The sequence below is a fragment of the Mobula hypostoma genome, chromosome X1 (assembly GCF_963921235.1).
Source record: "Mobula hypostoma chromosome X1, sMobHyp1.1, whole genome shotgun sequence".
NCBI lineage: Eukaryota > Metazoa > Chordata > Chondrichthyes > Myliobatiformes > Myliobatidae > Mobula > Mobula hypostoma.
The window spans coordinates 23,857,032-23,871,332 of record NC_086128.1 but is presented as its reverse complement, the minus strand read 5'-3'; the positions used below and the strand labels follow the sequence as shown (position 1 = coordinate 23,871,332).

General features: G+C 42.3%; 1 protein-coding gene across 3 annotated transcripts in view; it reads right to left on the bottom strand.

Moving 5' to 3' along the window:
- Window positions 1-775: 775 nt before the first annotated feature.
- The window catches only part of LOC134340298 (Golgi reassembly-stacking protein 2-like), a 62,755-nt gene continuing 49,229 nt past the window's right edge, over window positions 776-14,301 (bottom strand). For 2 of the 3 annotated variants that reach the window (XM_063037362.1, XM_063037364.1), the window contains exons 9-10: window positions 10,572-10,697; window positions 7,983-9,665 (exon numbers count right to left, since the gene is read on the bottom strand). In XM_063037362.1, coding sequence (XP_062893432.1) covers window positions 9,454-9,665; window positions 10,572-10,697 — 338 coding nt within the window. In that variant the 3' untranslated portion in view covers window positions 7,983-9,453. Of the gene's footprint in view, window positions 829-7,982; window positions 9,666-10,571; window positions 10,698-14,301 lie in introns of those variants that run through there. The other variant, XR_010016516.1, reaches the window with a different exon arrangement.

Genomic DNA, 14,301 nt, shown 5'->3' with positions numbered 1-14,301 from the left:
CCATAACTACATTACAGGAATGGGAGCTGTGTTAGCTCACGGCCGTTGAGTGTCATGGAACAATGGGAGGTAATTGCTCAGCTTTTAAATGTACCTCTCAACAGACAGCTTACCTCCTTCCTAAACTGTTGGCTTGTGTATTCTGGTCCTGACTGAAAGATCAATGCTACCACTTAAGAGCATACACTTAATGCAGAGAGCTAGAAGAAAACATTAGACATAATCTTATCAGGCACACAGAGATTTATCTGGTAAATGGTACTATGATTCTGTGTCCTTCCCCCACCATCAATGAGGGGTGATCTTACAGAGGTGTACAAAAATCATGAGGGGCACAGATGGAGTAAATGCACAGTCTTTTACCACAGGGTTGGGGAATCAAGAACTAGAAGACATAGGTTTAAGGTGAGAGAGAAAAGATTTAATAGAAACCCGAGGGGCAACTTTATCACCCAGAGGGTGATCAATATATGGAACGAGCTGCCAGAGGAAGAGGTAGAGGCAGGTACATTAATAACATTTAAGATACTTGGATGGGTATATACTGTAGATAAGGTTTTGATGGATTTAGGCCAAACACAAGCTAGTGGGATTAGCTTAGATGGGGCATCTTGGTCAGCACAGAACAGCTATTCCCCCAGGACTTTCTTCCTTCTACAGGAGTGTTGATTGGTGCTCCAGAGTTTCTTTCACCATTGCTGGGCCACCTTCAGAGCACTTGCTACAGATTATTGAGGGCTGTCTGAGATAGCGGCTGTGGGACAGAAGGGTCTGTCTTCTCCCTGCCCGAGGAGCTCCCAGAGGATCTGGTGGACACTGGAAGCACAGCTGGAGAGATATAATACAAAACAGAGCCTTTGGCTTATTGAGTCTGTGCCCTCCATCAACTACCCATTTATACCAATTCCATTTTTATTTCCCCCGCATTTCTAACAATGTTACAACCTTCCCAGCTTCCACCCTTCACCCACACACCAAGGATGATTTAGTGGCCAATAAACCCAACAACCCACACATCTTTGAGATGTGGAGGGGCAAACCCACATGGTGTGAACTCTCTAACTTCCTGTAACACCTCACACTTTGTCCCTTTATCCATTTTTGTTTTTCCTCTCCTCCTGGTCCAACCAGCCCCTATTACTCTTTTCCCCTCCCTACTTGTCCATCACCTACATATTCCTTCTTCTGGTTCCCCTCCTCACCTTCGCTTTATTCCAAGCCCCACTGTCTTCAACTATCATCTTCAGCCCTTTGTTACCTCCACATACATTTCTGAGGAGACTGAGGCAGGCAATGCTCCCACATCTGTAACAGCTTTGTCGCCCAGGTTGTAAGACTAATGAATACTCTGCCACCACTGAGGTCTCATCACTAGGACAGCAAGCTGTTTACTACCTGTGCTGCTCACTACATGAATTTTGGAATTATATTTTATTGACTTATCTGTGGTAATGTTTTGTTTTATGTGCTATGTGTGATACATGATGTATGGGTGCATCATGGTCCAGAGAAATTGTTTCATTTGGTTGTATATATGTATACAGATAATAAACTTGAACTTGTTATCACCTCCCCCCTTCCCTTCTCACCTGCAATCACCTATTTGCTCCACCCCTTCCCTTCAACTCTTTATACTGGCTACCTCCCCTCTTTGCTGTATGATTCTATAACACTAAAGGGGTTTAGAGTCGTACAGCACAAAAACATCAAGATGTCCATCTAACCCATTTGCCTGTGTAACACCCTGGTTAAGATTTTTACTGCTATGCTGTAGGTATTTCATTTTAATAGTGAAGAGCAAGAGCAGTTTATTCTGCTTTCAGCCTGTTTGGGTTAGAGCTGAGATGAGGGGCTTTGTTGTTCAATTTAGGAATGTGGCATCAGCCAAGCAGGATGGTGGAATGGGGAGAAGGTTTGAGAACGCTGGGCGGAGTCTTTTTGGCGGGATCTGGGAGAAGATGCCATCCCTGTTGCACAAGGTGCATAGTGCAGATGAATGGCTTCAAGGAAGAAGAACCGATATTCCTGTGGGAAACCCATTTGTTCGAGAGACATTTACAAGGTGCAGTGTGTACATCGAAAGCAACAGCTTCTGGAAGATTTGAGTCCACCCTGCACAAGTGACTGGCTAAATATAATGGACCCCTTTTTCTTTGCTTCATAACTGATCGCTTAAGTTAACATTCTTAAATATGCTTCTTTGTAATTGTATGCAGTGCACGATCTGTTGTTTCTTGCTGAGGGGCAGTAAATCACACAGCATTCACACAAACGGGTTTTGGTGGGCAAGACATTTCAACCTCACGGATTTGGTGGGATCAAAGTTGTATACACCCTAGATGTACGAAGCCCGAGAAAGGTGGGTTTCTCACTGCGGAATCTAGTGGCTGTTAGTGGCTTTTTACCCTGTACTTGGCCCGTCTCCCCCGTAACCTTTTTCTATGCAGGTATCTTCCAAGTGTTTCTTTAATGTCATCATGGTACCCACATCTACCACTTTGCATATTCCTACGTCCCTCGGGGAGAAGATGAAAGTGGCTCAATATATATCTCGACAACTTAGGTCTGCACCCTAGACAATCTTTGGGTTCTTTGCCCCATCCCCTCTCTCCAGTTTAACACACTTTCTCACTTGAAAGGCCTAATAACCCCCACTGCTCTCCCTACTGATAGTGCCTGATCGGCTGAACATGTCTCGCATTCTGTTTTGACCTTTTGATATCCTGCAGAAACCCAGGTTTCCTCGATCCCAGCACAAAAGAAATTTAAACTCACCTCTGCACTAATTTGATTTCATGAAGGTCTTCATCTGGGATTAACAATTAATCTTTTCTAAGGAAGGAGAAATCACAAACACTGTTTGCAATTCCTTTCCTCACACAATATTAAATGGCCTAAAGGTAATCTCACTAAATTTGCAGAATGGGAGGGGGCATTGAACATAGAAATCTACAGCACATTACAGGCCTTTCAACCCACAATGTTGTGTTTACCATGTAATCTACTCTACTCTAGACACCGCCTAGAATTTCCCTAGCACATAGCCTGCCACCGTTCTAAGCTGTGTACCTATCCAAGAGGCTCTTAAAAGGCTCTTTTGTATCCGCTTACACCACCACTACCGGCAGTGCATTCCATGCACCCACCCCTCTCTGTGTGAAAAACTTACCGCTAACATCCCCTATTTCCAAGCGCCTTAAAGCTATGCCCCCTCGTGTTAGCCATTTCAGCCCTGGGAAAAAGTCTCTGGCTATCCACATGATCAATGCCCCTCAATCTTATACACCTCTAGTCCTCCGTCGCTCCAAGGAGAAAAGGCCAAGTACACTCGACCTGTTCTCATAAGGTATGCCCTTCAATCCAGGCAACATCCTTGCAAGTGTCCTCAGCACTCTCTTTCTATAGTTTCCACATCCTTCCTGTAGTGAGGTGACCAGAACTGAAAGTTCTCCAAGTGGGGTCTGACCAAGGCCTTATACAGATGTATCATTACCTCACGGCTCTTGAACTCAATCCCACAGTTGATGAATGCCAACACACCATACACCTTCTTAACAACACTGTCAACCTGTGCAGTAGCTTTGAGAGTCCTATTGACATGAACCCCAAGATCTCTCCGATCCTCCACACTACATCCTTTTATAACAGAGACAAGGAAAAAATTCTTTAGCCAGAGAATGGTGAATTACCTGCCAACTCTTACTCCACCCCTTCATTGCCACGGGTGGCTGTGGAGGCTAAGTCATTGGGTATATTTAAGGCAGAGGATGATAAATTCTTGATTCGTCAGGGCATGAAAGGATACAGGGAGAAGGCAGGAGACTGGGGCTGAGGGGGAAAATCTTTACCTAGATCTATCTGGATAGTTGATCCTGCCATTTAAAGTTATAGGAGTCATAGAGCACAACACAGTAACAGGCCTTTCAGCCCATCTAGTCTGTGCAAACCATTAATCTTAGTCCATCAACTTTCACCCAGACTATACCCTCCTATGTACCTATCCAAATTTCTATTAAATGTTGAAATCAAGCCTGCTTTCAAGCTCCCCCCGAGACATTTCACCTTTTACCCTTAGCCTATGCCCTCTTGTTGTAGTCCCACCCAAACTCAGGTGGAAAAAGCCTGCTTGCATTTACTTTCTTATACTGCCAATTTTGTCCACGTCTATTAAATCTCCCTCCATCTACTATGCTCTGGGGAATAAAATCCTAACCTACTCAACCTTTCCTTGTGTTTATTTTCTTGTTTATTTCTTCAGATATAAATATAAATGTTTAGGAGAGTTGAAATGCTCAAATGATCAGCTAAGAAAGTGCATGCACAAGTGAAGCCTACTTAATTCTGGGTATAAAACCAACATAAATCTCATGAATTTGTTTAACCAAGATCATGATTGGACCAATACTATTTTGCAGTGCAAACAGCTTCAGACTGATGGTTATAAATTCAGCTTGTACTCAGTGGAGTTCTCATCTGATTAGAAGATGGGTTCAAAACTTAGCTGAGGGCTTGATGTCCAAGGCTCCTTCTTGGGCTGGGAATTGCAACCCACATCTAGCTGGAAGATCATACTAATTTCACCAAAACATTATTAGAGATGGACAACCCTTCAGTAATAGCTTTGTAATTTACAGAATGAAGGGTTGCTTGAAGAAATCTTATACTGCAGAAAACATGGGAAATCAATCACCATTTTTATTGATACACTCAAAGCAAATGACTGAATATTTATAAGGGAAATTTCACAGTAAACATTAAACTTTAAGAACATAGTATGACATTAATAAGATGTTAAAAGAACACTTAAAGCCACTGAACTACAATCTGAGTGCTCCCCGAGTAAGTCATTATAACCCTATACTGTATGCTAGATATTGCAATCAGTAGCTCAGAGTCTAATTGGGAAGAGTCCATAGTAAACCAGGTTGTTGTCACAATGACACACTGTTGGTCACAAAGAAATAAACAATATAATTGCCAATGATACTAGGCACAAATCACTCACTTTATAGAAATACAAGGGGCTTCATACCACTATACAGTATGCCCAGTTTCAAATATAATGATCCTGTATCTGAATAATAAAAAAAATTAAAGATGATCAAAACTTGAACTGCAAGTCATTTTCTGCACTCAAATAAAGAAAACTGTTCCAGTTCTACAAGATATTTGGTCAGTTTGCATATACTTCAATCCAGCTAAAGATCTATCTAAACCAGATTCCATTTCAAAAACATATATTCCACATGCATGCAAGGTGTATATCCAACTCTGTGAAGGATTTGGAACAATAGGGGGGCAGCTGAAACTATCATCTCTGGTGTTATTACTTAACAAGTATAGCAAATCTTCAATAGAAAAGGTTTTAAGATTTACATGCTTACAGGCCCAGTGGAGAAAGGAAGAGGAATGAAATGTTTTGCAAAGAACTGCCAAATCTCTCAACTAGCATTCTATTAATACAAACATGAAAGCCCTCTTCTTTCTGAATGAAGGATTGGCTGTTTGGACAGAGGAGTTAAAATGGTTTCCATCATTTCCCTTTTCCTGGGCAACCAGCCTTTATTATTATAGTGAAGGACAAAGCAAGGAAGACACCTCAATGTCTGAACAGCACTGGACCAGATCCACTGTGGATACAAGGCAACAACATCACTTTATACTAGTTTACAAACAGCTGGCAGGAGCCCAGAGAAACTCAACTGCTGACTTGCTTCCTTACCGTGATATTAATTTTCTGCTTATCTATCACATCATCAAAAGGACCAGAAAATGCTGGAAACACTCAGCAAATCAGACCACAGCTGGAGGAAGAGAAACAGGGCCAATGTTTCAGATCAAAGACTCTTCATCAGAACAGATGAGAAAAAAATTTTAAGCTGCAGGGCAGGTGTGTGTCTCTGATAAGGTAAAACTGGGGCAACCATGGGGATAGGAGGTAAACAAGGTTATCTGTTCAATGAGTGAATTGGAGCAGTTGGAGAGCAAGAACCTTGTTTACAACTTATCCCTGTGGTTTTACGTTATCAGACATCCACCCTTCCCGCAGCATAAAAAGTCTATTTTGCCTCTTTCCCAGTTCTGACAAATGTCTTTTGACCTGAAAGATCAATTATTTCTCTCTCCACTGATCCTGCTTGACCTGCTGAGTATTTTCAGTGTTTTGTCATTTTTATTTTTATTTTCAGTATTTTTTAAAAAATATTTTCAGGTTATTAATGGGCATGGCTTTGGCCACACTAAAACCTCAAAGAGCCTGTTTCAATATTAAATGGAAGCATTTGGAAAAGTTTTGAATACTTTGTTAACAGTGGAAGATCCGATTTGAGAATAAGGAGATAGCAGCACTAATCAATTTTGCGGACTTTGCTGAAAGATTAGTGCAAACCGAAAAAGTGAGAAATCCCATGGATTGACCACAGAAATTTCACCCATCTCCAAACACCTTAATTTAGCATTAATAGAGTGCAATGCTGAACAAAATGTAATCACAATTATATGGTCATAAACTAACACAAATGTGTTTACACCATATTTCTATAGCGCATTCCCCGCACGAGAAATGGTTCAATGCATTCTGCAATACTGTCATTTTTGATTAACTGCTGAATATTGATTAGCATAACTTACCTGGTAGGTTTGAGTTCTTACTAAATCTGGATCAGGCACTAACAGAATGTCAGGGTAAAAAGGAAAACTTGTACCTCTAACCATCCATCTGCAACTAAATCTATACTTGGTAGATCCAAAGAAACGATTCAACTTGACAGAAAGAAGGCAGAAGCAGTTTTGTTTTAAAATACTGCAATTAACTGCTTTGCCTCAAACTTTAATCAACTCTCAGGCCCATGCTCCAACAGAATGCTAGAGCAGTCATTAAAATGTCATACAAAATACTTTTTGTGTTTGGAAAAATATAAGAAACTTAACATGCCTAAAAGCTAATGTGTGCGCACCGGAAAACATGGATGGGGGAAAGTCACCTTGTGTGAACATCGAGGTTTCAACAATGTGATCTGATATTTACAGGAATGCAGTGCCGAGTTTGCAATTAGAGTACAAGAATATAAGACAAAGGAGTAGAATTAGGCCATTTGGCCCATTGAGTTGGCTCCGCCATTTCATCATGGCTGACCCAGTTCCCTGTCAGCCCCAATCTCCTGCCTTCTCTCTGTATCCCTTCGTGCTGTGATTAATCAAGAATCTATCAACCTCTACCTTAAAAATGCCCAATAACTTGGCCTCCACAGCTACCTGTGGCAACGAATTCCAGATTCACCACTCTCTGGCTAAAGAAATTCCACATCTCCATTCTAAATGGATGTCCCTCTATTCTGAAGCTGAATCCTCCGACTTTATACTCCCCCACCAAAGGAAACACCCAAATTTACTGTCAAGGCCTTTCAATATTTGATAGGTTTCAATGAGCTCCCTCTCTTCATTCTTCTGAATCCAAGTGAGTCTAGGCCCAAAGGCATCAAATGTTCCTCATATGATAATCACAGAATTCTTGAACTTTTTTGAACCTTCTCCAATGTCAGCACATCCTTTCTTAGATAAAGAGCCCAAAACTGCTCACAATGCTCCCAGTGAGGCCTCATCAGTGCTTTATAAATTCTCAACATTACACATCAAAGTTGCTGGTGAACGCAGCAGGCCAGGCAGCATCTGTAGGAAGAGGTACAGTCGACGTTTCAGGCCAAGACCCTTCGTCAGGACTAACTGAAGGAAGAGTTAGTAAGAGATTTGAAAGTGGGAGGGGGAGGGGGAGATCCAAAATGATAGGAGAAGACAGGAGGGGGAGGGATGAAGCCAAGAGCTGGACAGGTGATTGGCAAAAGGAGTATGAGAGGATCATGGGACAGGAGGTCCGAGAAGAAGGAAAAGGGGGAGGGGGGAAAAACCCAGAGGATGGGCAATGGATATATATATATATATATATATATATATATATATATATAGATAGAGAGAGAGAGAGAGAGAGAGAGAGAGAGAGAGAGAGAGAGAGAGAGAGAAAGGAGAGAGAGAGAGAGAGAAAAAGGGGAGAGAGAGAGAGAGAGAAAGGAGAGAGAGAGAGAGAGAAAGGAGAGAGAGAGAGAGAGAGAGAAAAGAATGTGTGTATATAAATAAATAACGGATGGGGTACAAGGGGGAGGTGGGGCATTAGAGGAAGTTAGAGAAGTCAATGTTCATGCCATCAGGTTGGAGGCTACTCAGACGGAATATAAGGTGTTGTTCCTCCAACCTGAGTGTGGCTTCATCTTGACAGTAGAGGAGGCCGTGGATATACATGTCAGAATGGGAATGGGATGTGGAATTAAAATGTGTGGCCACTGGGAGATCCTGCTTTCTCTGGCGGACAGAGCGTAGGTGTTCAGCAAAGCAGTCTCCCAGTCTGCGTCGGGTCTCGCAGATCCACATCCATTCCATATCCCATTCTGGCATGTCTATCCACGGCCTCCTCTACTGTAAAGATGATCAATCAAGTGCTGGGCTGATTTGGAAAGGTCAGGTAGGGGCCGAAACATAGTGGTGGGGTCCAGGCTGAGAGCATATCGATGCAACAGGGCTCAGGACAACTCGATACTTGGACGATTTAAAGGCTAGGCCAGATGGATTAAAAAGGCAGAGTGCCGGGATCAGAAGCGAGGGTCGGGCTGGCTCTGCCCAGTGCTCTGGAATGCTTACTCCACTATGTGCTGAATTGAGGCAGAGACTGTAGCTATGGGCCTGCTCCGGGGTTTGTGTCTGTGCGCTCCACAACGTTTACTCTGCAATGTGCTGAACTGCGGCTGAGGCTGAGGCTGAGACTGTGGTTGTGGGACTGCTCTGGGCTTCGTGTCTGCCGGTTCCGCGACACTTACTCCACTCTTTGCTGAACTGAGGCTGAGGCTGTGGGCCTGCTCCGGCCGCTCTGAGCTTAGTGTCTGCGGGTTCTGCACTGTTTACTCCGCTAACATGCTGAACTGAGGCTGTGGGCCTACTTTGGCTGCTGCAGGCTTCATGTCTGAGGACTCTTCTGTTCTAAATGCTATTTGCTTACTTTTATTGTTTGCATAATTTGTTTCTCTCCCTCTCTCTCTCCACTTTGGATGTTTGTCAGTTTTTTAAAAAATTGGTTCTTTTGGGTTTATTGTTTTGTGGCTGCCTGTAAGGAGATGAATCTCAAGGTTATATAATGTATACATACTTTGATAATAAATGTACTTTGAATTTTGATTGTCATGCTGCTAGAGTCAGACTGACAACTACATACACATTGCTAGATTGGAAAGCCTTACTCATTTATTAAAAGTAGGTTGGATTCTATTCAGTTAGAATTGTGGCAGTGCTACTCGTGTTGGGGTAGGCTTCCCTCAGTAGTTTATTAGTGCTTTCTGAACAGATTATACCTTCTGGCAGCTTCATTACAAGTGCGGAAGACAACTTTTCATTTCAGCCTCTGGGAAGAGACTACTTCTGAGCTACAGCAGGTGTGGAATCCAAGACCTTACTCCACTGAGAGTGGAAAGGTATTGTCATATTCTCTGATGAAGTTGAATGGCTGGGGCAAACTGGTGGTGCTGTAGAGAAAGCTGGAAGCACAGGAGCTGTGCCAAGATTTGCAGGAGGGAGATTGGATGAAACCAGATGCGGTACTGGACTGGCAGCTGACAAGGATGAATCTGAAACAAAAAGCAACCAGTTAAAAAAAGGACACCAAAATCAAGGCTACAGAGGATGCACATCTAACACGAAGCAGTGGGAAGTACAGTCAGGTCCACACCTCGCACAAGTCCAAAACTATCCTGCTATTATAGCATCTTCACCATTTCACAATGATTAGTTCTACTATTTGATGCCAGAACTTGCAGAGACTAGGATTTAAATATGAAATGTAGAAGCTGTGAAAGGAGAGACTGTACCGAAAGACCCAACCGCTAACCACAACCACCACTTACTCCTTAAGAGAACATTATACTTATCCACATATTTTGCTGCAGTGTGGACATGGATTGACCTCTATAGCTACGCGAGGACCCACCAACAGGCAAATTCCTTAGGAGAACATAGCACTCTATACTACCACTACTACTGATACTACTGGGTTTAATTGGCAAGATTGCAGACGACATAAAAACTGGCAGTGCTGTTGAAAACCAGGAGGATCGCATTAGGCTACAGAACAATATTGTTCAGTTGGTAAGACCCAATCGCAAATGGATTTTAATTCTGACAATTACAAAGTGATGTACTTGGGAAGGAATAATAAGGAATGAATACTAGGGCCCTAGGGAGGAACAGGGAGACCTTGGTGTACAGGTCAAAGATCTGTGAAGGTGGCAGCACAAGTAGACAAGACAGTAAAGATGACATAAAAAGCCTGCCTTCAACAGCTGGGGCACAGAGCAGGGAGGTTATGGCACTACTTTATAAAACACTGGTTTGGACATAGCTGGAATATTGTGCTCAGTTGTGGTTACTAAACAATATGAAGAACATATTAGCAATGAAGAGGGTTAAGATTCACCAGGGACTTTGCCTGGGACGGAACACTTCATTTATGAGGAGAGATTGGATAGGCGTTTTACCTGTAGATGTAGGCACAGGATTTTCTCCTATCCCTGACGATGATCCCATGGAAAGGCTGGGAAAAGCCACATTCAGATTTGGAAAATTAGGCAAGTTGGTAAACACAGCTGGTGCGGTTATCATACCTGGGGGGGGGGGGGGGAAGAGAGCAAACTGAACTACCATGCTTCTAAACAGAAGAACAAGAGCAAAAATGTGTAAGCTTAAAGTCAACTGTGAGAATCACAATGGATTTGCTTTCCAGTCATTAACTGAAAGGTGGTTTTAACATTTTAGCAAAAGGCATTACATTGCATGGAGAAATTTCTACAAACAACAGACAGTAGAAAACCATGCATGCTGCCTAGTTACCAAAGTAGTTTACAGAGAATCTAACTGTAATCTAGCCATCTTCATTAGTATAAACAGAAGAAACTATGGTTTTTGATTCTTAAAAAAAAATTAACTGTTTAAATTGGTTTATTGTCACATACAGAGGTATAGCAAAAATCTTTTGCATGCCATCCATAAAGATCATTTCATCACATCAGTGCACGGAAAAAGAGCAGAATAAAGTGATACAGTTACAGACAAAGTACAGTACAGGAAGACAATAATCTGCAAGGCTATGACAAAGTATCTTGTGAGGTCAAGAGACCATCTTAGCATATGAGGGGTCTGTTCAATAGTATAACAGTGGGATAGAAATTGTCCTTAAGCCCCAAAGTATTACAGGCATATTTGTATGACAGTTGAAGGCAAACCAAAACTTAAGCTGACTGGCACTGTTGGGGATCATTCTGGGGTTATGAAATTATGGAAAACAATTAGGGATTAAATAAACTGAGAACCAGTCTTCAGGAAAATAAAACCTCTACAGAATTTATCTTCCAAGTGTTACTTCGTGGCTTTCTGTTCTATTGAAACTATATAGGGGGAAGACATAGTTCCTACTACTGTATTACCTCATTGTTAAAGGTGTATTCCTGCCACTTAGTGCACAGTTAAGGACAAATCTGTTTGTCACTTAACTTTCCAGTTAGTTGTATTTTCATTGCACCATCTCTCCACACTGTAACAAGTGTATATTTTGGGTATCTAGGGACTTTTGGAACAAACAACAGTAGTTGGGATGTGCTACGACTGTAAGTATGCAATTCTGTAAGTTTACCCATCTTCCAAACGTTAAACTTAGGTAGCTGATTATAGCAAATGAAACTGCAGTTAAACATTTATTGCTATCTTTGTGTTAAAGAATCTGAACATCAGGCCAGTTCCCAGCACAGCATTTCCATTAGTCCCAGTCCCCTCTCTTTACTCCTCTGTACCCCTGTGACTTGTTCTCTCTCACAAGCCCATCAACTCCTTGATTCTTTTGCTACTTACAACAAGGAGTGATTTGCAGCATCCAATTAACCTACCAGAATATCGCTGGGATGTGGGAAGAAACCAGAGGAAGCCCACACAGGAAGAATGTGCAAAACTCCACAAAGACAGCACTAGATGTCAGGACAAAACCAGGTCTTTGGGAGATGTGAGGAAGCAAAACTAACAGCAATACCACTGCTTGGTATATGGGGATGGGAACTGGACTAATAGGGCTGAGGATGAGGCAGCTGGTTTACAAACAGAGGCAGAGTGTAGTGAGACTGAGCAAAGAGAGGCTGATGATAGGGCAAAAATCATATTGAACAGGATGAGTTGCAATGTACAAGGAAACAAAATCGAAGAGGATGATACAAGACTGAATGTGTCATATCTGAATGCATGCAGTACACGGAATAAGGTAGATGAATTTGTAGCACAGTTACAAATTGGAACACATGATGTTGTGGGCATCACTGAGTCATGGCTGAAAAAATCCAGATAAGTGAGATATGGTTCATTTTGGTAGGTCAAATATGATGGCCGAATATAGTATTAATGGTAAGACTATATTGTGGAGGATCAGAGGGATCTTGGAGTCCGAATCCATAGGACATTCAAAGCTGCTGCGCAGGTTGACTCTGTGTTTAAGGCCTTCATCAATCGTGGGATTGAGTTTAGGAGGAGAGAGGTAATGTTGCAGCTATATACGACCCTGGTCAGACCCCACTTGGAGTACTCTGCTCAGTTCTGGTTGCCCCACTGCAGGAAGGATGTGGAAACCATAGGAAGAGTGCAGAGGAGATGTACAAGAATGTTGCCTGGATTGGGGAGCATGCCTTATTATAGGTTGAGTGAACTCGGCCTTTTCTACTTGGAGCGACGGAGGATGAGAGATGACCTGATAGAGATGTACAAGATGATGAGAGGCACTGATCATGTGGATAGTGAGAGGCATTGATCAGGTGGATAGTCAGAGGCTTTTTCCCCAAGGCTGAAATGGCTAGCACGAGAGTGTGCAGTTTTAAGGTGCTTGGAAGTAGGTACAGAGGAGATGTCAGGGGCAAGTTGTTTTTTGTTTAAATGCAGAGAGTGGTGAGTGCGTGGAATGGGCTACCGGCGATGGTGGTGCAGGCAGATACGATAGGGTCTTTTAAGAGACGCCTGGACAGGTATATGGAGCTCAGAAAAATAGAGGGCTATGGGTAACCCTAGGTAATTTCTAAGGTAAGGACATGTTCAGCACAGCTTTGTGGGCCGAAGGGCCTGTATTGTGCTGTAGGTTTTCTATGTTTCTATGATTCTAGCTGGGAGTTTAATGTCCAAGGATACACATTGTATTGAAAAGACAGGCAGGTAGGCCGAGGTGGTGGGGTGGTTCTGTTGGTAAAAAATTAAATCAAATCATTAGAAAGTGGTGATATAGGATCAGGAGGTAGAGAATCGTTGTGGGTAGAGCCAAGAAACTGCAAGGATAAAAAGACCCTGATGGGAGTTATATACAGTCCTCCAAACAGTAGTAAAGATCTGGTCTACAAATTACAATGGGAGATAGAACTACTACTACTACTACGTGGACTCAGGCCTAGGGGGCCGGCGTCGGGCACGATGACGGACTCTCTACTTCTCCCTCTCCCTCATCATGAGGGAGATAGAAAATGTGTGTCAAAAAGGCAAAGTTATGATAGCCATGGGGGTTTCCAATATTCAGTTAATTACGAAAAAAAATCAGGTTGATGCTAGATCCCCAAAAGGCTAAATTTGTAGAATGCTTACAAGATAGCTTTTTAAGAGCAGCTCATGGTGGAGCCCACTAGGGGATCAGCTATGCTGGATTGGGTGCTGTGCAATGAACTGGAACTGATTAGAGTGTTTAAGGTAAAGGAACCCTCAGGAGGCAGTTATCATAATATGATAGAATTCACCCTAAAATTTGGAGAGCTAAAGTCAGATGCATCAACATAAAAGCCAAAGAAAGGGCATATAATAGAGCAAAAATTTGTGGTAAGTTAGAGGATTAGGAGACTTTTCAAAACCAAAAGGGAACTGAAAAAGTCATAAAGAAGGAAAAGATGGAATACAAAGGGAAGCTAGTCAATAATATTAAAAAGGATACCAAAAGTTTCTTCAGATATATAAAGTATAAAAGAGGAGTGAGAGTAGATGTTGGACTGCTGGCAAATGATGCTGGAGTAGTAGTAATGGGGGAAACAAGGAAACGCCAGACAAACTGAATAAGTATTTTGCATCAGTCTTCACGGTGGAAGATACTAGCAGTATGACAGAAATTCAAGAGTGTCAGAGGGCAGATGTGTGTGAAGGTGCCATTACAAGGGAGAAGGTGCTTGAGAAAAAAAGGTCTGAGAATAGATAAGTCACCTGGAC